This window comes from Mustela nivalis (assembly GCF_964662115.1).
Source record: "Mustela nivalis genome assembly, contig: HAP1_SCAFFOLD_1010, whole genome shotgun sequence".
NCBI classification, from domain to species: Eukaryota; Metazoa; Chordata; class Mammalia; order Carnivora; family Mustelidae; genus Mustela; species Mustela nivalis.
Genome location: NW_028135654.1, coordinates 55,939 through 80,329, shown reverse-complemented (window position 1 = coordinate 80,329; position 24,391 = coordinate 55,939). Strand labels below are relative to the sequence as shown.

The following is a 24,391-nucleotide window of genomic DNA, read 5'->3' as shown; positions in this document are numbered from 1 at the left end:
CAGTCTTCCTTTCCTGTGACATGTGGGTGTGTCCTTGGAGTCTGCGGGACCCAGTTTCCCGGGACCCACCTCCCCCAGTCAGGACCAGGCAAGTTCACGAGAGAGCGGAGGCCAGGCGAGAGAAGGGCACTCTCCAACCTGGCCATGTAGCAGATTGTCAGGAAGTCGGATCGGGCCCCGAGCTAATGATGAAGCTTTCCTGGCTATTGCCATTTGCCAGTGAGCCTTCCCTCTGTGCGTTCAAGATGGGAGCGTTTTTGTAAGGCTGGTGGTGATGTCTGGGTCGACTAAAGTAGCTTCTGATTCCTTTGTGTTTTGACCCTGTCTGAGAAACGTCCTAGCTAGGACAGATGTGGGCCCCTTCCTTTCTCCCCATCCCTGTCTGAAGAAAGGGAATCCTGAGCAACCCTCCAGGTGGAGCTGGGGTCAGGGAGGAATGTGGTGTCCTAGGGGGGTGTGTGCAGCGGGGATGAAGGAGGTTTGGCTTTGAAACTTTGACCCGTGCCGTCAAGTCCATTCAGTGGGAGATGTCTTCTGGTGAAACTCGACAGAGTCCACACACCCACATGCCCAGTCCCGTCGCATCGACCCAGGCGAAAACAAGCCCCAACCCTCAGACGCACCAAGCACACCGCCCGCATGACCTACTGGTTTCCAGGGACTGTAGCACAGGGTCCTGGTTTTCTGCAGGACACTCCGTTTGTTCAGTCCGCCCCAGCTTCCGTTCCCGGGAGGAACTCAGAAGGGGGGAAGCTCTCCAGACCAAAGGAGGAGAGAAAGCCCTACCTTGATCTTCAGCTACATCTGTCTCCCTAAAGGGAGTGATGGGGGAATAGGCATATGGGCCATATCCGGTGATTGCCTCCTGCAGCTGGAGAAAGGGAAACCCAGTGAGGATCCCCGCACCCTGTGCACACCGTGTGCACACATCTCTGTGCCCTTGGTGTGTGTCGTAAGCAAGCTAGATGGGATGCGGTCATTGAGTCTATGATCCAGAGGAGGAGGAAATGACCTCCCGAAAAGGCTCCGGCTTGTTATGTCAAAACTCCCCCGTCCATTTTCTTCAGCAACTCATTCCAAAGCCATTTCCCATAGACAGAATGACCTGGTGGAAAATGCTCACAACCATCCATTGCCTAAGCAATGATGGTGATGTTTTCTCAGTGCCCGTCTCAATCCGCTGTCCATTAATGGTATAACCACATGGCAGGCTCTCAGCACCAAGGACATTGTCTCTCCCCTCTGGCATGTCCATGCTCAGATGTTCATGGAAAGAGAAATCAAACACTGGCTGTCCCTCAGAAGCACAAAATGACTTTAGCGAGGTGACCCAACGGTTCATACATTGAAGCTTCTGCCTTCAGCTCAGGACTTGATCCTAGGGTCCTGGGATGGAGGCCCACATTGGGCACCCTGCTTGAAAGGGGAGCCTGCTTCTTCCTCTCCCTCTGCTACTCCCCCTGCTTGCGCTCTCGTGCGCACTCGGTCTGTTTGTCTGTCTCTCTCTCTCTCTCTCCTTCTCTTTCTGTCTTAAATAAATAAAAAGTTGAGGAACAATGAGTTTACCTGAGGGAGAGTCGGAGTTTCCTCCTCAGCCCTCAAAGTGGGTAGTAGCTCTTCCATCAGGTCATCGTGGAGAGCTAGGAGGATACAGAGGCACCGTGAGGACACTGGTGAGGCTGCTCAGGAAGTAGGCGGGGATTTTGGATGGATGAGGACAGGAGGGGAGTGTGCGTGTGGGGGAGCGTAGGAGGTACGGGCGGCACTGCTGCCGGGCCTTGTCCTTGGTGCAGAGGGGATGGGATGGGAGAGGAGCAGGGAGGAAATGCGAAGAGGGTTCTTGTCATTCTAGCTAAAGTGAGCCCGATCAAAGCCAAATAGCCAGTCCAGTACATGGGAAGCCTAAGCTGGCTTCTGTGTGAGGACCGAGTCCCATAACCTCTCCTGACTGACGTGCCACTAAGGCGTCCCACGCTGCTGCTTTGGACATCAGCTCTGGGCCCAAGATCCCCACCTGCTGCGACTATATGCATCACGTCTCTGTAAGATTTTGCACGGCATAAAAAGCAGCCTCACTTGCCAGGCTGCATTCAACCCTCAGGAAAGGAGCCTAGTAGTTTGCTTCACTCATCCTTTCTTGGTCTTCAGAAAATGCCATGTGCAACACTGGAGAGCACGGACATCTTAGCTTCTGTAAACAGCCGGCACCGTCGATGAGTGTGATAGAATCCTTCCACTGTTCTTGAGCTGTCCCGTGTGTGTGTGTGTGTGTGTGTGTGTGTGTGTGTTTGTGCGTGTTTCCCGTGAAGACAGTGGCTGTCCGAACCCTCCCAGGTGTTCTGACCAGTGGAAAGTTGCTTACACAGTGGAGTCTTTTTGGAGTGTGTGCGATAGGCTGTCGGCCTGCTTTGCAGGAGATTTGCTCCGGGGATGTTGCGTCCAAAGCTTCCACCCAAGCTTGACCTTGCTTTCCTATTGGCTAGTGGTATTTGAGTGTGTGCTTAGAGAATCTGAACCTTGCTGAGGCTTAGGGAAATCTTATCAAGTACAGTCAGTTCCCTCCGTGATGCTTTTCTGCCATTGGTCGGTCGTGTGTATACACTGAGACCGGCTATGACTGATGTTGCCCTGTTCTGTCCTCCACGGGTCCACACGCTTTCCAGCCATGTGGGCTTGAGCACGAGGATGTGGCTTTTCTCTGTGCACTTGACTCCAGGGACCAGGCTGTAATCTTGAACGTGGGCTTCTAAGCTTGCCCTGGCTTCTGTGTCCAAGGAAGCCACTGTGTCATGTTGGGTCCTGTGGGGGACCATCATAGAATCTAGGTATTTGGCTGTGTGCACAGATGCTTATGGCCCTTTGCTAGCTAGCACCCATGGTACATCATGACCCCCTGTCTGAGGGACTAACACAGGTGGGTAGGCCAGAGCAACTTTCAGATTGGAACCTGAGCTCCAATCTTGGCTTTCCAAGTAGGAGGTCAAGGGTTTGGTCCCTTCATCTCTGCACCATGCCCGTCTCAGGAAATCAAAGGGAAATGTCCTCCAGGTACAGCTGTGGTGGGTAGGGGAAGGAGTATGTCAAGTGTGCCAGGGTGATGAGAGTGTTTCGGAAGGGGGGCACTGTGATTGTGGTGGAAGTGTGAGAAAGATCTCCTGGGAAAGGCACACAATCACGTTCCCAAGCATAACACATGGGGACACATACACACACCTGCACGCCCCCACGCACACCCCCACGCACACAGGGCCTTCATCCCACGTGCACACAGATCAGCCCTTCCCTATGTACGAGTTCTTCCAGGCCCTGTTCGACGTGGTGACCGTGCCTCACCGGACAGTCTCGGTCAGTATCCCCCACCCCCCGTTCCTTGTTGGAACCCAGAATCAGGGGGCAGGCTTCTTTGTACTCTAGATTTCCTCCCAGAGCCCGATGCTCTTAAATACGTACAGCTGTCCTTGCTCCCAGCGTCTACCTGCGATTGGGGAAAAGGAAACACAGTGAGGATCCCAGCATCCTGTCCTCTGTTGGGCCAGCTCTTTGGTTTGGGGAGGACTTCAGGCAGTTAATTGGATGAGGTCCCGTGGTTGAGTCCATGTCCCCCCACCCGAGTTCAGGAGGACCGTTTGAATGATGCTGGAGCATCATTCAATCTCCGAAGTCCATTCTGATCAACAGACAGAACGTTCTCTTTCAAGGAGAAACCTTTTCTGCTGAAGAAGGTGTTTGATCCCATGGAGTTTGTAACTGAGGCTGTCCTGTGTCATCACCCTTTTTGGGTCCACTGTGCGTAAGAGGTCAGACCCAGCATTCTTCTATGAGGGGAGGCTGCTGCCCCCTTCCCCTGGGAGGTAAAGTGCCCGATGTTCATCAAACTCCACTGATGGAAGAAATCAAGGAAGCACCATTTATGTCTCTGAGAAAGAGAGGTGAGCTTACCTCAGGGAGAGTTGGGGGACCTTCCTTTTTCCAGCCCCTAGGAAGGTGCTTGGACTGTCCCTCCACCCGGTCTAGGAAAACAGAGAGGAGCTGTCAGGACATTGGCTGCACTACTCAGGAATGACTCGGGGAGTTAAGTCTGCTGGATGTGGATGCGGGGCCAGAGGGAATGGACGTGAAGGGTGACCACGCAAGGCCTGTGTTGGACACAGTGGTGGAGACAGTACACAGTGCTGTACACAAAACACAGAGGAGGGGAGCAGGATGGAAAAGGGAAATGGGGCCTTGGCTTTCTAACGGAGGGGATATCATCAGTGGGAACTCTCAGCGTCTGTCTGGGAAACACTCAAGGCACCCTGGGTTTCAGGGCGCAGTCCCCTGAGCCTTCCTGCCCAGTGTGAAGCCAAGCCAGCTTGCCACTTCTTCAGCTGGTCATGGGGCCTGTTCAGCTGTCTCCCCTGCACCTCTGCTGTGGGACCCTATCACTCCTCTGTCGTGCCTTGGAGTAGTGGGTTTTTCGGTGATGGAATCTAAGTACTGGGGACGGTTGTATTTGTTAGTACGCGTCCGTTCGGTGACAGTGCTGACATCCGTGATGCTTTGTAGACCGCACTGCCATCTATGGGGAGAACGTTGCCATCCTATCCCCTGGCACCTCTGTACCCGTGACGACATGACCGGCCCTCCCCGTTTCCTCCCTGCACCGTCCCTTCCACTTTCTGGGTCTACGAATGTCCCTACTGGAGTGTCCTCTCAGCCTGGGATCGTGTAATGTACCTCTTTCCTTGTGTGCTTGCTTTCAAAATGCGTGTTAGGTTTCCAGGGCCCATCTGTTTCGTAAAATATTGGAAACCTTTGTTTCTTCTTGCGCCTGAATTGCACTCCATGATGTGTATGGATGCCATTGAATGTGTTCTTTCCTCCCGTGATGGATTTGGGGGCAGTGCCTGTCTGGGGCTATTGGGAACCCCGCTGTGTGAGACATTAGTGCGCAGATTTCTGTGTTTCCAAAATGAGAAGACGTCACCGAAGGCATTGGCCCCATTTGTAGAACGGTAACCACGTGGAATGTACTGGGTACTTGAGTTCCCCAAATGTGGCGAGGTCGTTTTGTTCCTTTGAAGATACGTAGCACACCCATGTAAGATGTGGCTAATGGGCGGAAGTGAAGGGGGGGCATCGTGAAACCTCCTGTCGTATTCTGGCCCATTTTTCTGTTCAGCGGAAAACATAGTCTCTTCCTTCCTACACATCTAAGAACCATGTTTCCTGGGGAGACCTGTAGGGACCTGTGTGTTCCAGAACGACCTAAGATCTATCCCTTCAGCTAGTAGACACTTTTTTCCTGTGCCCCTTGGGTCCAGTTTGAATGAGGATCTCATCGTGACTCGTGGACGTAAAAGGGGACGGACGGACGGCATAGAGGGAAATGGCTACCAGTGAAATCAGAGGACAATGTGTCTCAGCAGTTTTAAAGGCTTCGGTTATGTATGTGCTAGTGAACGACAGAATGTGTCTCCAATCTACGTAATGAGTCAATCCCCAACGTACCTTCCTTGGTGTCCTTGATGATGTACACTTCATCATGGAAGGAGAACCGGACTCTCTTCTTGGGTCCTCGTGGAGGGAGGGGCGTGGGTGGGGGCGTCTCCACATCGTCGAGGAAACACTCCCCACAGAACTCTGGGAGACGCACAGAAATAGAGAACAGTGTCGGCACCTTGTCGTCAGGAGCCCACAGGGGGATTGGACATCCTTTCCTTCTGGTCCATCCGTCTCCTGCCCCTACTCGCCAGGTGCCCAGCAGGCATTCCTCCCTCCAGGTGGGACTTAGGAAGAGGTCACCATGTGCTGTGCTCTGAATTCAGCCCCCTCCCACACCCACAGGTTCTGTGGGCAACGGCTTGTATGGAGCAGAGACAGGACAGAAACGCAACAGAGTGCCGTGAGCACGCGTGATGTCCTCAGTCACAGCCATTGAGCAGCCACACCTACCCGAGAGTGTTCCCCAGAACCCTCTGTGCCCGCTTCCTTGCCCTCCGGCCTAGACGTTAGTGTGCCGCCACGGTGTCCCAAGTGATTGAGTCTAAGGAGCACCTGGGACCTAGGGGAGGACTGGATGCTGCCCAGCCGCTCGGCAGGTGTTGAGGAAGGGACCGCCTAGGGACTCAGCTAGATGGCTGGCTGTGGTTGAAGCCACAGTGGAGGACAGTGGAGGGCCCCGATGAAGGATTGATCTGGGACAGGAATGTTGTTGTTTCCCTGTGGCCAGAGATCCCCCAGCCCCTGACACCAACCCACGGCCCCTGAGGAAAGGTCCTGAAGCCCTGAACCAAGAGCTGCCCTCACAATCTGAAATTCCTCTGTGCCAGTGTTTCTGTAGGGGAGAGCGAGGGCCACGAGACCAGCCTCAGTCCTCACTCACATCTGTGTTTGGGGCCCTGACATCAACTATGTGGCGGTTTCTGCCCAGTGGGGCCCTAGTGAAGGACCAGGAACGGGTAGCATGGGCCACGTTCCCTCACCTCTCTGCAAGGTCAGCCCAGTCGCCAAGGCTGTCCTGAAGGCCAGTTGCAGCCCACGGCTCCTGGGGTTCTGCTTGGCTCCCAAGGTGATTCAGACTCCCAACGGTCACATAGGACCCCGTCGAGAACTCGCTTGCCTTCCGCTCCCAAAGGTTACACTTTGACCCCACCAAGAACACGCTTGCCTTGAGCTCGCCAGTCCCGAGGAGCAGTCGATGGTACGAACGATCATGGAGGTGGCCATGTGGGCTGGCCATGTGGGGTGGTTGGTTTCAGGAAGGAGACGGATGATGCTGAGGGGCCCGCTCTTGCCATGCGGACTGCTCTGAGGAGCCTGGATGGAAGTGAGGCTACCCTGGCTGGCGTGAGTCCCTCCCTACTCTCTCATTTTTGCCAGCATCCCCTGTCTACTCTCAGGTCTCTTGATCCCCTCTGGAGACTGTAGGTTAAGCGGACAGTCTCCTGTCTCCCTCCCTAGGCCGGGCCTGGAGAACCCAGCCCAGCAGTACCTTTGAGACCAGCAGACAGTCCACTGTGCAACTGCCGTGTGTTCTGTCCACCCACCCGGTGGCACAGCCCGTTCCCGTGCACTCCCCGGCATCAAGCAGACGGCCCGTGAAACCCTGCACATCAACCCATGAGACCACCCCGCTATCTTCCAGTGTCTCTCCTTCTAAAAACAGCTGCATTTCGACCGCTGACCCTTCCTCTCCGATTTTGTCGTGTCCATCGGGAAGAGGTGACCGGCAATTCCTCCCCCTCAAATGTGGTGCCTGGGTCGCACCAAGGTTCTCCTGATCCGGGGACAGCAGTGTGGCGTGTGACCTGTGTGTTGTCCCTTTAGGACTGTGTCTGAAATGGGTATTCAGAAAGAGTACGGTTTTCTGAACGTAGAAGTACTTTAAGGATGGCAGCTTCCCCACGAAATTCTAGCGAAATCACCCAGACAAACGAACAAGCACAGGCATCGAACCGGGTGGAGGAATCAGAGGGTGGAGCGGAAAAGCCAAAGGGAAGAAGCCTGTCTCTGTGAAAGGGAGGCAACCAGCTCGAGAGAAGAGAATTGAGAAAATCGATAGGCACATACCCGTACAACAGCAGTTAAGATTCCCCATCGTGGGGACCTCTACAGCCGCTCACCAAACCGCCACGGCCTCGGCTCACAGAGTGACAGTTGAAACGGAAGGATGGACGCGTGTCATCAGGTCACCGTGGCGATGGCTCATGACAGAACTCTGAGGGTGAAGGCATCCCTGCACACTGTGGGGTCATGGAGGGAAGTGGGTTGGAGAGGAGTCGTTAGATGATAGGCATTGAGAAAGGCACTTGTTGTGGTCAGCACTGAGTGGTGGAGAGAAGTGATGAGTCCCCGAGTTGTACTGCACTGTATGTTAACTACCTGCATTTTTGGACATTCAGAAAAGGAGACTCCTGAGGGCACCTAGGAGACTGAAATGTTCATTTCACTATCTGCTACTCTGGAAAACTCCTCTGTTTATACGAGATTGTTTCACAAAGTCTCTCCAGGAGTTCTTGGGTGGCTCAGTGGGTTAAGTCATAGATAGTTTAATTAAGTCAAAGATAGTTTCTTATTTAATGACCTTTTGAAAGTTGTAAGAAACCAACATTAAACATTTATTTTTTTATCTTGGCTTCGACACCCCCATCTCTTTTTTCCAGAGTTTCTTGGATTTTCTGACCTCAGGGGATTAATAGTGTTCACAGGAAAACAGAATAACAATGTGGCTTGAGATTTTTAATTTTTAATTTTTCCCACATCAGTTCTGAAAAGGCCATAGTGTTTCCTCCTTTAGGTTACTGGTAAATGTTCAACTCATCTTCTCATGTTTTTAATTTTTCTGTGTCACAGAACCTAAATTGATAATAAATCCAGAGGGAACAATTGTTTACATTCACTCAGTGAAGAGTATCATGTCTAAGCTCAACATCTATCGGAGCCACACATGGGCATGTAAGTATCTTGTATGTGGCGCTGCGTAGGCAGGTGAATCCAGGAACTGCAAGGCAGGCCAAGTCTCTTCTAACTTCCTTCTTCCTTCCTTCTTCCTCAGCTCTCCCTCCTCGACTCAGAGCAGAAAAGGAACACATCCCAGGTGAGCTTTTTGTTTGTTTATTTCCACTTTGTTTTATTTATTTATTTATTCATTATTTATTTATTCATTTATTTGGGGGGGGTCTGTGACAGGGTTTTATTTTTAATTTATTTTTAAAAGAATTTTTTCAATTTATTTATTTTCAGCAAAACAGTATTCATTATTTTTTCACCACACCCAGTGCTCCATGCAATCCGTGCCCTCTATAATACCCACCACCTGGTACCCCCACCTCCCACCCCCCCGCCACTTCAAACCCCTCAGATTGTTTTTCAGAGTCCATAGTCTCTCATGATCCATCTCCTCTTCCAATTTACCCCAACTCCCTTCTCCTCTCTAACACCCCTTTTCCTCCATGATATTTGTTATGCTCCACAAATAAGTGAAACCATATGATAGTTGACTCTCTCTGCTTGACTTTTTTCACTCAGCACAATCTCTTCCAGTCCCGTCCATGTTGCTACAAAAGTTGGGTATTCATCCTTTCTGATGGAGGCATAATACTCCATAGTGTATATGGACCACACCTTTTTTATCCATTCATCCGTTGAGGGGCATCTTGGTTCTTTCCACAGTTTGGCGACCGTGGCCCTTGCTGCTATAAACATTGGGGTACAGATGGCCCTTCTTTTCACGACATCTGTATCCTTGGGGTAAATACGCAGGAGTGCAATGGCAGGGTCATAGGGAAGTTCTATTTTTAATTTCATGAGGAATCTCCACACTGTTCTCCAAAGAGGCTGCACCAACTTGCATTCCCACCAACAGTGGAAGAGGGTTCGTTCCCCTTTCTCCACATCCTCTCCAACACATGTTGTTTCCTGTTTTGTTAATTTTGGCTATTCTAACTGGTGTAAGGTGATATCTCAATGGGGTTTTAATTTGGATCTCCCTGAGGGCTAATGATGATGAACATTTTTTCATGTGTCTGATAGCCATTTGTATGTCTTGATTGGAGAAGTGTCTGTTCATATCTTCTTCCCATTTTTTGATATGTTTGCCTGTTTCGTGTGTGTTGAGTTTGAGGAGTTCATTATAGATCCTGGATATCAACCTTTTGTCTGTACTGTCATTTGCAAATATCTTCTCCCATTCCGTGGGTTGCCTCTTTGTTTTTTTGACGGTTTCCTTTGCTGTGCAGAAGCTTTTGATTTTGATGAAGTCCCAAAAGTTTATTTTCGCTTTAGTTTCCTTTGCCTTTGGAGACATATCTTGAAAGAAGTTGCTGTGGCTGATACCGAAGAGATTACTGCCTATGTTCTCCTCTAGGATTCTGATGGATTCCTGTTTCACGTTGAGGTCTTTTATCCATTTTGAGTTTATCTTTGTGTACGGTGTAAGAGAATGGTCGCATTTTATTCTTCTACATATAGCTGTCCAGTTTTCCCAGCACCATTTATTGAAGAGACTGTCTTTTTTCCACTGTATATTTTTTCCTGTTTTGTCGAAGATTAATTGACCATAGAATTGAGGGTCCATAGCTGGGCTCTCTACTCTGTTCCACAGTCTATGTGTCTGTTTTTATGCCAGTACCATGCAGCCTTCCCGTTGAGATCAGGAACAAGACAAGGATGCCCACTTTCACCACTCTTGTTCAACATAGTATTAGAAGTCCTAGCAACAGCAATCAGACAACAAAGAGCAATAAAAGGTATCCAAATTGGTCATGAAGAAGTCAAACTCTCTCTCTTCGCAGATGACATGATTCTTTATATGGAAAACCCAAAAGACTCCACCCCCAAACTACTAGAACTCATAGAGCAATTCAGCAATGTGTCAGGATACAAAGTCAATGTGCAGAAATCAGTGGCTTTCTTATACACTAACAATGAAAATACAGAAAGGGAAATTAGAGAATCGATTCCATTTACGATAGCACCAAGAACCATAAGATACCTGGGAATAAACCTAACCAAAGAGGTAAAGGATCTGTACTCGAGGAACTACAGAACACTCATGAAAGAAATTGAAGAAGACACACAATGATGGAAGACCATTCCATGCTCTTGGATCGGAAGAATAAACATTGTTAAAATGTCTTTACTGCCTAGAGCAATATATACTTTTAATGCCATTCCGATCAAAATTCCACTGGTATTCCTCAAAGAGCTGGAGCAACGAATCCTAAAATTTGTATGGAATCAGAAGAGACCCCGAATCGCTAAAGAAATGTTGAAACACAAAAATAAAGCTGGGGGCATCACGTTACCTGATTCCACTTTGTTTTAAAATGAGTTTTCTAAAATTTGAAAAGATTCATATTTTTAAAACAAAAAAATAGAGGGGCTCCTGGGTGGCTCAGTGGGTTAAAGCCCCTGCCTTTGGCTCAGGTCATGATCCCAGGGTCCTGGGATAGAGCTCCACATCGAGCTCTCGGATCAGCAGGGAGCCTGCTTCCCTCTCTCTCTGTGCCTGCCTCTCTGCCTACTTGTGATCTCTGTCTGTCAAATGAATAAATAAAATCTTAAAAATAAAACCGAAAAGATAGAAATAGGCAAGAATTACTTGAAGGGAGGTGTATCAAGTATATCAAGCAAATTCAAAGAACAGTTGGTAGAATGAGAAGCAGGACTCTTAATTTCACAGAGTTGTGCAAGTTGTAAAACTTCCTTTGATTTTCCCAATAACAACACTAAAATAGCCTATAATCATATCTGGTAGACACAGCATTGTACTAGAAGTGTATGGATGCTTTTCAGGGGACCGAACAATTGAGGTCTGAGTGGACAGCCCTCTCATGGTCCTGCTTGATCCAGGAATAGGACTTTGAAGATCTGGTGGAATGGAGGGACCACGCGTCCTCCAGATGACTCTCCCTAAGTGTTTGTGTGTCCGCTTGTTCACATCTCTAGCTTGAATAGCCGCCTGTTCCGGCTTTGGTTTCTGCATTTCTCATTCATATTTCAACTTCATGAATGCATTTTTGCTTCTTCGACATTCAGCTGAGTCAGCTCTGGAAAAGGCTACCTAATTGTAGTCAAATCCAGTTTTTGGCTTTGTCTTACTTGACCATCCTGCAGCATAACCCTCAGTCTCTGTTGTTTCTGACACCTGCCTGCTAGCTTTCCTTTCTTAACTCTGATACATCCCCTTACTGTTCCTCACAAAGTTGTCTTTCCCTTTTGCCCCAGACGTTGCCTCTCCTTGGGTTTGTTGCTCAACCATCCTTGGCTCACTGCTTTTCTTCAGTCTGTGTTTTTCCCTGACTGGTCTTCTCTCTCTCTCTCTCTCTCTCTCTCTCTCTCTCTCTCTTTTTAATAAAATACTTCTGAATTAGTAATAACATGGTTAAAGGTTAAGTGATGTTCCCTCTAGGAAGGGTGACATTTTTCATCTCAACTGAGACACTTCCACTGAGAATGAAAGAGGTTCCATAAAGTTATAATGGGACAACTGGCTATATGGGGACAGTCCCAGACAAACTGGAGTTATGGTCCTCCTGCTGTAGATATCTGTCTGTCTTGTTTGTCCTACCAGTGCTTCTTTTTTTCAGGTAAAAGATACTCTTGTATGCCCCCTACTGTTATTTAGAAGGGCATCCATAATCTTTAAGGCTTTCCGAACTTAGATGCAGCTGTACACCGCTGGCATCCTGTTAAAATGCAGATGTTGATTTAGTGGATCTGGTGGGGGCCCTGGGTTTTGCATTTTTAAAAAGCTCCCAGGTGAAGCAGACTCTGCTGCTCAGGGAGCCACACTTTGAGTAAGGAGTTTATACATGATTTTCTGTTCTTTCTTTGCTTTTTTGTCACTTCTTAAAAGTCTGTATCTAAACAGAACATGGATTGTTTCTTTGTTATAACTGCACAGTAATCAAGCATGGACGTTCCATAGTTAGTTAACTGGTTATTATTAGTTATGCACTATTTCAAACCTTTTGCTATTACAAACCATGTTCTAGTGAATGACCTTGTACATATAGGTTTTTTCTATCCGATAAATTCCTAGAAGTGTGCTGCCAGGTCAACGGGTGCATAGAATTGATAACTCGCTCATTCAGGATTGTGGTATCATTTTGTGTCACTCCCATCGAAACTGCATCCGTGCTTGTTTGTCCACAGCTTCTCCCATAGAACATGTGCTTCAACTTCTGGAATTTTGGTAGTGGAAAGAGAAACATGGCATTTTATGAAGTTTATCTCTGTAAGCTTCTTAAGTATGAGTGAGGTTAAGTATTTTTTCATGTATCTGAAAGGTGTATTTACGTTTCTGTGAACCCTCTGTTCATATTTTGCCCATTTTGCTCTTAGGTTTGTGGCTTTTTTTGTTTTTCTTCTTCTTCAGTGTCTGGCTGTTTTAGATTATGGATACAAGTGCTTGTCCATTATATGGGTTGTAAACTATTATTTTATGGGATGTGATTTGTCTTTTGATAGTTGACCCTGGTGTTTTCTCCCCCATGCAGGTATTTTGTTTCAGAATGCCACCTTTCACTTTGTCGTTTGTTTAGGCTCCCCTTGGCTGTGACAATTTCTCAGACTTTCCTTGTTGTTGTTGTTTTTTTTTTTTTAAATATCTTTTCTTTTTTTTTTTTAAGATTTTTATTTATTTACTTGACAGAGAGAGATCACAGGTAGGCAGAGAGGCAGGCAGAGAGAGAGGAGGAAGCAGGCTCCCTGGTGAGCAAAGAGCTCGATGCGTGGCCCGATACCAGGACGCTGAGATCGTGACCCAAGCCGAAGGCAGTGGCTTAACCCACTGAGCCACCCAGGCGCCCCGACTGCCCTTGTTTTTGATAACCTGGGCAGTTTTGAGGAGTACAGTTAGGTGTTTTGGAGAATGTCCCTCAATTGGGAATTCTCTGCTGTTGTTTTCATGATTAGACTGAGGTTATGAGTTTCTTGGAGGAAGACCACAGAGATAAAATGTCCTTTGGTCTTATCATATCAAGGGTTAGTGCTCTGGACATGACTTATTACTTTGTTTTCTCTGTCCTCATGCTGTACTCCTCGGAAGGAAGTGGGCAGTTACACTATACCACTTACACTGTACCTCCTTCCTGTTGGAGTAGCTACACAATTATGTACATAAATTATCAGGAATTCTGCACAGGAGAATTTTCTGTTCTCTCCTATTTACTAATCCATTTATATCGGCACGAATTCATGGCTAGTTATTTTATATTTTGGTTCTAGTACAATGATACCTTGTTCCTTTGGTTGCTCAAGTTGTTCCAGGTTGGTTAGTAAAGCATTTCTAGTGGCACCTGGGTGGCTGAGTTGGTTGAGTGTCTGACTCTTGATTTTAGCTCAGGTCATGATCTCAGGGTCCTGGGATCCAGCCCCACGTTGAGCTCTTTGCTTAATGTGGGGCCTGCTTGAAATTCTCTCTCTCAGGGTTCCTGGGTGGCTCAGTGGGTAAAAACCTCTGCCTTCGGCTCATGTCGTCATCCCGGGATCATGGGATCGAGCCCCACATCGGCCTCTCTGCTCAGCAGGGAGCCTGCTTCCCCCCCTCTCTCTGCCTGCCTCTCTGACTACTTGTGATCTCTGCCTATTAAATAAATAAATAAATAAATAGAAATTCTCTCTCTCCCTGTGCTCCTCCCTGCTGCTTATGCTTTCTCTCCTTTTCCTACTTTCTCAAAAACAAGTAAATAAAATTTTTAAAAAGCACATTCTGATGGTTCCTGTGTCTATTGACATACCCGGTTATTGTTTGAGTATTTCTATTTTACTCTGTGGCAGTAGATTTTCCAGGTACATCTTATGTCTTTCCTGCCATAGAATTAGCCATTTTTTCCCCCTAAGTAGTTCTGGTTCTTTTCATTGGAGCATAGTATGAGAAATCAAGATTGGGGAACTAGTTGTGTCTGTTGTGACTGTTAAGTCATTGCTCAAAGACGCTCTCAGCTAACTGAACAGGGAATATGTGTATACTCACTCATGTATATACACGTGTCTATAAATATTTTGGTATGTCACCATCTGTATCTGTAGTAAGCTAAGTATTCACACTGTTGTAAGCATTACCAGATGGAATAGTCTAACCTTCTCTCCTTGCTTGTCTGTAATCTCCTGCACTAACAGTGAGAATCCAGCTAACATCGGAATTTCATTTATTTGATAGTTCAATTTCAGAATACACATACATGATTTCAGAGTTGCATACATGATTTCAGAGTGGTTAACCCATGGATGCTTGATTCTCCCAGTTTGGGACCATTTGAATTAAGGTGCTAGAAATATTCACATGTAGGTTTTAAAACATAAGTTTTCAAAAACATAGGGTGTGAAATTGCTGTGTTGGTTATGTATGTATGTATGTATGTTTACCTTCGCAAGAAATTGCCAAACTATTTCTACAAAGTTGCTGTATCAGTTTTTGTTCCTACCAACTATGAATCAGAATCTTGTTGTTCTGATTCTGGACCAACTACGAATCAGAATCTTGTTGTTCTGATTCTGGACCTGAAATTGGCACTGTCATTATTTTTGATGTAACCATTCCAGTACCTGTGTCATGGTGTCTGCATATTCCCACTGAGGTGATGTGGAGCATCGATCTGTTTGTGTATTTATTTGCTATCCTGATATCTTTGGTGAAGAGTTTGTTCAAATCTTTTGCATATTTTTCATTTGGTCATTTCTTTTCTTATTATTGAATCATTAAGAGCTCTTTTGTGATGTTGGACACAAAGCCTTTATTAGATATCTGTGTTCCAAATATTTTCTCCCTATCTGTGCCTTATCCTTTCATTTTCTTAAAAATGTCTTTCCCAGAGCAGAAGACTTTATTTTTAATAATATCCAACGCATGCTTTTCCCCGTGGAATATGCTTTTGCTGTTGAATCTAAAAACCCATCACCCAAACCAGTGTCCTAGAGATTTTTCTCCTGTATTCTTTATTCTTGTATTTTTACATTTAGATCTCTGATTCATTTTTATTTTTTATTTTTTTTTAAGATTTTATTTCTTTATTTGACAGAGAGAAATCACAAGTAGACAGAGAGGCAGGCAGAGAGATAGGAAAGGAAGCAGGCTCCCTGCTGAGCAGAGAGCCCGATGCGGGACTCGATCCCAGGACCCTGAGATCATGTCCTGAGCCGAAGGCAGCGGCTTAACCCACTGAGCCACCCAGGTGCCCTCTGATTCATTTTTAGTTAATACTTGTGTAAGGTCTGTGTCTTGTTTCATTTCTTTTGCATGAGTGTTCAGTTGTTCGAGCACCATTTGTTGAAAGACTATTTTTTCTCTTTTTATTCCCTTTGTGCCTTTGTCAAAAAATGTTTGACTTTATTTTGATAGCTCTATTCCTGGTCCTTGTAATCTGTTCTGTTGATCTGTGTGTCTGTCTCATCACTAACACACTGTCTTGGTGGCTAGTAGCTTTATAGTTAGTCTCAAGACCAGGTGATGTGAATTCTCATTTTTCCTCCACGTTGTGTTGGCTATTCTGTTTTTTTAAAACTTTTTAAAAAGATGTTATTTATTTGGCAGAGAGAGCACAATGAGGGGATGTCACAGGCAGAGAGGGCAGAGGGAGAAGCAGGCTCCCCTCTGAGCAAGGAGCCTGACTCGGGGCTTTATCCCAGGACTGTGGGATCATGACCTGAGCTGAAGGCAAATGCTCAACCACCTGAGCCACCCAGGTGTCCAGTGTGTTGGCTCTTCTAGATCTTTTGCCTTTCTGTGTAAACTTCAGAATCTTCTTGTCATTATCTGCAAAATAACTGTGAGGTTTTATTTGGATTTCATTGAATTTATCGATTAAGTTGGAAAGAATTGACGTCTTAGCCATATTGAGTCTTGCTTCCGATGAATACGAGCTCTATCTCCATTTATTTAGATCTTTGATTTCTTCCATCAGTTTTGTCTTCCTGTATATATGTATTGTGTTAGGTTTTATACTTGAGTACCCTTTTTAGGGGTGTATTGTGAATAGTATTTTTTTCATTTGAAAATTTGGAATTCAGTTCTTTATTCAGATATAGGAAAATAGTTGACTTTTTTATATTGACCTTGTATCCTATGATGTTTTGGTATTTCCTCATTACTTCCAATAGTTTTTTTTTTCTTTATATAAGATATTTGAGGTTTTCTACATAGACAATAATATTGACTTCAGATAGAGTTTTGTCTTTCTTTTCAAATGACACACCCTCATTGTCTCATGCCCTCTTTCCACCCACCTTCCCTCTAGTAATCACCAGTTTGTTCTCTATATTTGTGAGTCTCTTTTTTTGGGTCTCTTTTATGCTTTGTTTTGTTTCTTAACTTTCACATATGATTGAAATCATAGGATATTTGTCTTTCTTTGACCTATTTCATTTAGTAGTATACCCTCTAGATTTATCCATGTTGTTGCAAATGTTAAGATTTCATTCTTTTCTCTGGCCAAGTACTAGTCTATTAGATATCTCTATATATCTCTATATACACCACGTCATTTTTATCCACTCATCTGTTGACGGGCTCTTCCATATCTTGCCTACTGTTAATAGTGCTGCAATATAAACGTATCTTTTCAAATGTTTTCATTTTGTTTGAGTAAATACCCAGTAATGGAATTACTGGAACATATGACTGTTGTATTTTTAAATTTTTGAGGATCCCCCACATTGTTTTCCATAATGGCTGCACCAGTTTTCATCCCCAGCATCAGTACACAAGGTTCCTTTTTCTTCACATTATCACCAACTCTTGTTCTTTCTTGTTCTTTTTCTGCAGGCAGAGTCCCAGGCTGGCAGGAGAGGTGGGCGTGGTCACTGGGACAGCCCTCCGAAATGGGTCAGGTGACCTTTCAAACTCTGGGGTGGTGAAGGGTTCCTCACATCAGAGCAGCACGCGGGCCATAACGTAGGCGGGTTTTAATGGACCCATCAGACAACCTGTGCAAGACCTGAGGACGAGTGAAATGCGCTGCCTGGAATGGAGGTTGTGTTGTCTTCTGGGGCTTCTGTCCCCAGGGGATATTCAGCCCAGTGAGGTGGGGGCAAAGGGGCAGGTTATTTGGGGCCGATGTGCCTTGCTTCGGGGGCGACCCTGTGTTTGAGCAGGAAGGCGGGGGCTGCAGTTGGATCTGGCATCTGGGCCCACATTGGTCACCACGGTGGTTGGGTTGAGGGGAGCACAGGGCTGGCTGGCTGGAGTCTGCAGGCCGTCAGCTGCCTTTTGACGGCCTGTACCCAGGGCCCGGGGCACCTGGGCACAGCCAGAGTCCCAGGGCCCAGGCAGATGCTTATAGGAAAGGACTGGAGCCAGGGAGGGAGGGAGGGAGGGAGGGAGGCAGCCGGCCAGGTCACCAGCGTGCTCAAGCCTGACTCTCTGCTCTGTGCTTTATTGGAGGGTTGGCGTTTATCAGGGCAAAATGCGCACAGTGTGAACTCTGCCATAGCCACGACCCTGAAGTGGAAGGGTTGTTGTGGAAGAGGAAGGTAGTCAGTCGTGGTTTTTTTTGTTGTTGTTGTTGAGTACCAGGGCCCATGAGACATGTTGTAGCAAGGAAAGACCAGAGGCCCTTATCAGCCTCATGGAACTCCTGGCAGGCAATTCGCCAAGCATGCTTTAGGGGAAGGCCTTCCAGCAGCAATGCTAAGACTTTGACAGATGGCGGGGCCCTGTGGTTTTGGCCTCCTTGAACCTGCACTCCCTGCTGGGACGGAGGGGCCTGCTTCCGTCATGGGTGACACTGTGTCTCCCCACGTGCGGGTCCTGAGACCTCGACTGAATGCTCTCCTTGTTTTTACAGGTGGTGCTTCGAGGCTCAGGGGACGTGGCCTACTGGGCAGCATCCAAAGCGTCTGGCCTCTGTCTCTTCAGTGCAGGTGGAAGTGCAGCACATCCAGGAGTGTGAGCACTGTCATCTCCCTGGTGCACGTGCATCGCAGTGGTAGGTTGATAGTTCAATTTCAGAATACACATACATGATTTCAGAGTTGCATACATGATTTCAGAGTGGTTAACTCATGGATGCTTGATTCTCCCAGTTTGGGACCATTTGAATTAAGGTGCTAGAAATATTCACATGTAGGTTTTAAAACATAAGTTTTTAAAAACATAGGGTGTGAAATTGCTGTGTTGGTTATGTATGTATGTATGTATGTATGTATGTTTACCTTCGCAAGAAATTGCCAAACTATTTCTACAAAGTTGCTGTATCAGTTTTTGTTCCTACCAACTACGAATCAGAATCTTGTTGTTCTGATTCTGGACCAACTACGAATCAGAATCTTGTTGTTCTGATTCTGGACCTGAAATTGGCACTGTCATTATTTTTGATGTAACCATTCCAGTACCTGTGTCATGGTGTCTGCATATTCCCACTGAAGTGATGTGGAGCATCGATGTGTTTGTGTATTTATTTGCTATCCTGATATCTTTGGTGAAGAGTTTGTTCAAATCTTTTGCATATTTTTCATTTGGTCATTTCTTTTCTTATTATTGAATCATTAAGAGCTCTTTTGTGATGCTGGACACAAAGCCTTTATTAGATATCTGTGTTCCAAATATTTTCTCCCTGTCTGTGCCTTATCCTTTCATTTTCTAAAAATGTCTTTCCCAGAGCAGAAGACTTTATTTATTTTTTTTTTTAAAGATTTTATTTATTTATTTGAAAGACGGAGATCACAAGTAGGCAGAGAGGCAGGCAGAGAGAGAGAGAGAGGGAAGCAGGCTTCCTGCGGAGCAGGGAGCCCGATGCGGGGCTCGATCCCAGGACCCTGAGATCATGACCCGAGCCAAAGGCAGCAGCCAAAACCACTGAGCCACCCAGGCGCCCCAGAAGACTTTATTTTTAATAATATCCAACGCATGCTTTTCCCCGTGGACTATGCTTTTGCTGTTGAATCTAAAAACCCATCACCCAAACCAGTGTCCTAGAGAATTTTCTCCTGTATTCTTTATTCTTGTATTTTTACATTTAGATCTCTGATTCATTTTTATTTTTTATTTATTTTTATTTTTATTTTTTTTAAGATTTTATTTCTTTGTTTGACAGAGAGAAATCACAAGTAGACAGAGAGGCAGGCAGAGAGATAGGAAAGGAAGCAGGCTCCCTGCTGAGCAGAGAGCCCGATGCGGGACTCGATCCCAGGACCCTGAGATCATGTCCTGAGCCGAAGGCAGCGGCTTAACCCACTGAGCCACCCAGGTGCCCTCTGATTCATTTTTAGTTAATACTTGTGTAAGGTCTGTGTCTTGTTTCATTTCTTTTGCATGAGTGTTCAGTTGTTCGAGCACCATTTGTTGAAAGACTATTTTTTCTCTTTTTATTCCCTTTGTGCCTTTGTCAAAAAATGTTTGACTTTATTTTGATAGCTCTATTCCTGGTCCTTGTAATCTGTTCTGTTGATCTGTGTGTCTGTCTCATCACTAACACACTGTCTTGGTGGCTAGTAGCTTTATAGTTAGTCTCAAGACCAGGTGATGTGAATTCTCATTTTTCCTCCACGTTGTGTTGGCTATTCTGTTTTTTTAAAACTTTTTAAAAAGATGTTATTTATTTGGCAGAGAGAGCACAATGAGGGGATGTCACAGGCAGAGAGGGCAGAGGGAGAAGCAGGCTCCCCTCTGAGCAAGGAGCCTGACTCGGGGCTTTATCCCAGGACTGTGGGATCATGACCTGAGCTGAAGGCAAATGCTCAACCACCTGAGCCACCCAGGTGTCCAGTGTGTTGGCTCTTCTAGATCTTTTGCCTTTCTGTGTAAACTTCAGAATCTTCTTGTCATTATCTGCAAAATAACTGTGAGGTTTTATTTGGATTTCATTGAATTTATCGATTAAGTTGGAAAGAATTGACGTCTTAGCCATATTGAGTCTTGCTTCCGATGAATACGAGCTCTATCTCCATTTATTTAGATCTTTGATTTCTTCCATCAGTTTTGTCTTCCTGTATATATGTATTGTGTTAGGTTTTATACTTGAGTACCCTTTTTAGGGGTGTATTGTGAATAGTATTTTTTTCATTTGAAAATTTGGAATTCAGTTCTTTATTCAGATATAGGAAAATAGTTGACTTTTTTATATTGACCTTGTATCCTATGATGTTTTGGTATTTCCTCATTACTTCCAATAGTTTTTTTTTTCTTTATATAAGATATTTGAGGTTTTCTACATAGACAATAATATTGACTTCAGATAGAGTTTTGTCTTTCTTTTCAAATGACACACCCTCATTGTCTCATGCCCTCTTTCCACCCACCTTCCCTCTAGTAATCACCAGTTTGTTCTCTATATTTGTGAGTCTCTTTTTTTGGGTCTCTTTTATGCTTTGTTTTGTTTCTTAACTTTCACATATGATTGAAATCATAGGATATTTGTCTTTCTTTGACCTATTTCATTTAGTAGTATACCCTCTAGATTTATCCATGTTGTTGCAAATGTTAAGATTTCATTCTTTTCTCTGGCCAAGTACTAGTCTATTAGATATCTCTATATATCTCTATATACACCACGTCATTTTTATCCACTCATCTGTTGACGGGCTCTTCCATATCTTGCCTACTGTTAATAGTGCTGCAATATAAACGTATCTTTTCAAATGTTTTCATTTTGTTTGAGTAAATACCCAGTAATGGAATTACTGGAACATATGACTGTTGTATTTTTAAATTTTTGAGGATCCCCCACATTGTTTTCCATAATGGCTGCACCAGTTTTCATCCCCAGCATCAGTACACAAGGTTCCTTTTTCTTCACATTATCACCAACTCTTGTTCTTTCTTGTTCTTTTTCTGCAGGCAGAGTCCCAGGCTGGCAGGAGAGGTGGGCGTGGTCACTGGGACAGCCCTCCGAAATGGGTCAGGTGACCTTTCAAACTCTGGGGTGGTGAAGGGTTCCTCACATCAGAGCAGCACGCGGGCCATAACGTAGGCGGGTTTTAATGGACCCATCAGACAACCTGTGCAAGACCTGAGGACGAGTGAAATGCGCTGCCTGGAATGGAGGTTGTGTTGTCTTCTGGGGCTTCTGTCCCCAGGGGATATTCAGCCCAGTGAGGTGGGGGCAAAGGGGCAGGTTATTTGGGGCCGATGTGCCTTGCTTCGGGGGCGACCCTGTGTTTGAGCAGGAAGGCGGGGGCTGCAGTTGGATCTGGCATCTGGGCCCACATTGGTCACCACGGTGGTTGGGTTGAGGGGAGCACAGGGCTGGCTGGCTGGAGTCTGCAGGCCGTCAGCTGCCTTTTGACGGCCTGTACCCAGGGCCCGGGGCACCTGGGCACAGCCAGAGTCCCAGGGCCCAGGCAGATGCTTATAGGAAAGGACTGGAGCCAGGGAGGGAGGGAGGGAGGGAGGGAGGCAGCCGGCCAGGTCACCAGCGTGCTCAAGCCTGACTCTCTGCTCTGTGCTTTATTGGAGGGTTGGCGTTTATCAGGGCAAAATGCGCACAGTGTGAACTCTGCCATAGCCACGACCCTGAAGTGGAAGGGTTGTTGTGGAAGAGGAAGGTAGTCAGTCGTGGTTTTTTTTTGTTGTTGTTGTTGAGTACCAGGGCCCATGAGACATGTTGTAGCAAGGAAAGACCAGAGGCCCTTATCAGCCTCATGGAACTCCTGGCAGGCAATTCGCCAAGCATGCTTTAGGGGAAGGCCTTCCAGCAGCAATGCTAAGACTTTGACAGATGGCGGGGCCCTGTGGTTTTGGCCTCCTTGAACCTGCACTCCCTGCTGGGACGGAGGGGCCTGCTTCCGTCATGGGTGACACTGTGTCTCCCCACGTGCGGGTCCTGAGACCTCGACTGAATGCTCTCCTTGTTTTTACAGGTGGTGCTTCGAGGCTCAGGGGACGTGGCCTACTGGGCAGCATCCAAAGCGTCTGGCCTCTGTCTCTTCAGTGCAGGTGGAAGTGCAGCACGTCCAGGAGTGTGAGCACTGTCATCTCCCTGGTGCACGTGCATCGCAGTGGTAGGTTGATAGTTCAATTTCAGAATACACATACATGATTTCAGAGTTGCATACATGATTTCAGAGTGGTTAACTCATGGATGCTTGATTCTCCCAGTTTGGGACCATTTGAATTAAGGTGCTAGAAATATTCACATGTAGGTTTTAAAACATAAGTTTTTAAAAACATAGGGTGTGAAATTGCTGTGTTGGTTATGTATGTATGTATGTATGTATGTATGTATGTTTACCTTCGCAAGAAATTGCCAAACTATTTCTACAAAGTTGCTGTATCAGTTTTTGTTCCTACCAACTACGAATCAGAATCTTGTTGTTCTGATTCTGGACCAACTACGAATCAGAATCTTGTTGTTCTGATTCTGGACCTGAAATTGGCACTGTCATTATTTTTGATGTAACCATTCCAGTACCTGTGTCATGGTGTCTGCATATTCCCACTGAAGTGATGTGGAGCATCGATGTGTTTGTGTATTTATTTGCTATCCTGATATCTTTGGTGAAGAGTTTGTTCAAATCTTTTGCATATTTTTCATTTGGTCATTTCTTTTCTTATTATTGAATCATTAAGAGCTCTTTTGTGATGCTGGACACAAAGCCTTTATTAGATATCTGTGTTCCAAATATTTTCTCCCTGTCTGTGCCTTATCCTTTCATTTTCTAAAAATGTCTTTCCCAGAGCAGAAGACTTTATTTATTTTTTTTTTAAAGATTTTATTTATTTATTTGAAAGACGGAGATCACAAGTAGGCAGAGAGGCAGGCAGAGAGAGAGAGAGAGGGAAGCAGGCTTCCTGCGGAGCAGGGAGCCCGATGCGGGGCTCGATCCCAGGACCCTGAGATCATGACCCGAGCCAAAGGCAGCAGCCAAAACCACTGAGCCACCCAGGCGCCCCAGAAGACTTTATTTTTAATAATATCCAACGCATGCTTTTCCCCGTGGACTATGCTTTTGCTGTTGAATCTAAAAACCCATCACCCAAACCAGTGTCCTAGAGAATTTTCTCCTGTATTCTTTATTCTTGTATTTTTACATTTAGATCTCTGATTCATTTTTATTTTTTATTTATTTTTATTTTTATTTTTTTTAAGATTTTATTTCTTTGTTTGACAGAGAGAAATCACAAGTAGACAGAGAGGCAGGCAGAGAGATAGGAAAGGAAGCAGGCTCCCTGCTGAGCAGAGAGCCCGATGCGGGACTCGATCCCAGGACCCTGAGATCATGTCCTGAGCCGAAGGCAGCGGCTTAACCCACTGAGCCACCCAGGTGCCCTCTGATTCATTTTTAGTTAATACTTGTGTAAGGTCTGTGTCTTGTTTCATTTCTTTTGCATGAGTGTTCAGTTGTTCGAGCACCATTTGTTGAAAGACTATTTTTTCTCTTTTTATTCCCTTTGTGCCTTTGTCAAAAAATGTTTGACTTTATTTTGATAGCTCTATTCCTGGTCCTTGTAATCTGTTCTGTTGATCTGTGTGTCTGTCTCATCACTAACACACTGTCTTGGTGGCTAGTAGCTTTATAGTTAGTCTCAAGACCAGGTGATGTGAATTCTCATTTTTCCTCCACGTTGTGTTGGCTATTCTGTTTTTTTAAAACTTTTTAAAAAGATGTTATTTATTTGGCAGAGAGAGCACAATGAGGGGATGTCACAGGCAGAGAGGGCAGAGGGAGAAGCAGGCTCCCCTCTGAGCAAGGAGCCTGACTCGGGGCTTTATCCCAGGACTGTGGGATCATGACCTGAGCTGAAGGCAAATGCTCAACCACCTGAGCCACCCAGGTGTCCAGTGTGTTGGCTCTTCTAGATCTTTTGCCTTTCTGTGTAAACTTCAGAATCTTCTTGTCATTATCTGCAAAATAACTGTGAGGTTTTATTTGGATTTCATTGAATTTATCGATTAAGTTGGAAAGAATTGACGTCTTAGCCATATTGAGTCTTGCTTCCGATGAATACGAGCTCTATCTCCATTTATTT

The 24,391-nt window shown here is 45.9% G+C and overlaps 1 protein-coding gene and 1 long non-coding RNA gene across 2 annotated transcripts in view; one reads left to right on the top strand and one right to left on the bottom strand.

The window, feature by feature from the left end:
• Positions 1 to 24,391, top strand: part of LOC309857642 — an 80,442-nt gene that overhangs the window by 14,031 nt on the left and 42,020 nt on the right. Inside the window, exons 2-3 of the long non-coding RNA XR_014307823.1 lie at positions 8,335 to 8,436; positions 8,537 to 8,578. This is a non-coding gene — a long non-coding RNA (uncharacterized lncRNA). The remainder of the gene's footprint in view (positions 1 to 8,334; positions 8,437 to 8,536; positions 8,579 to 24,391) is intronic.
• LOC309857644 (uncharacterized protein) lies at positions 869 to 7,618 on the bottom strand. The gene is made up of 5 exons (XM_082750364.1): positions 7,552 to 7,618; positions 5,491 to 5,622; positions 3,940 to 4,010; positions 3,451 to 3,475; positions 869 to 1,640 (listed from the first exon to the last, which is right to left on the bottom strand). The coding sequence occupies exons 1-5, from the start codon at positions 7,577 to 7,579 to the stop codon at positions 1,531 to 1,533; spliced, it is 366 nt and encodes a 121-aa protein (XP_082606490.1). The 5' UTR covers positions 7,580 to 7,618; the 3' UTR covers positions 869 to 1,530.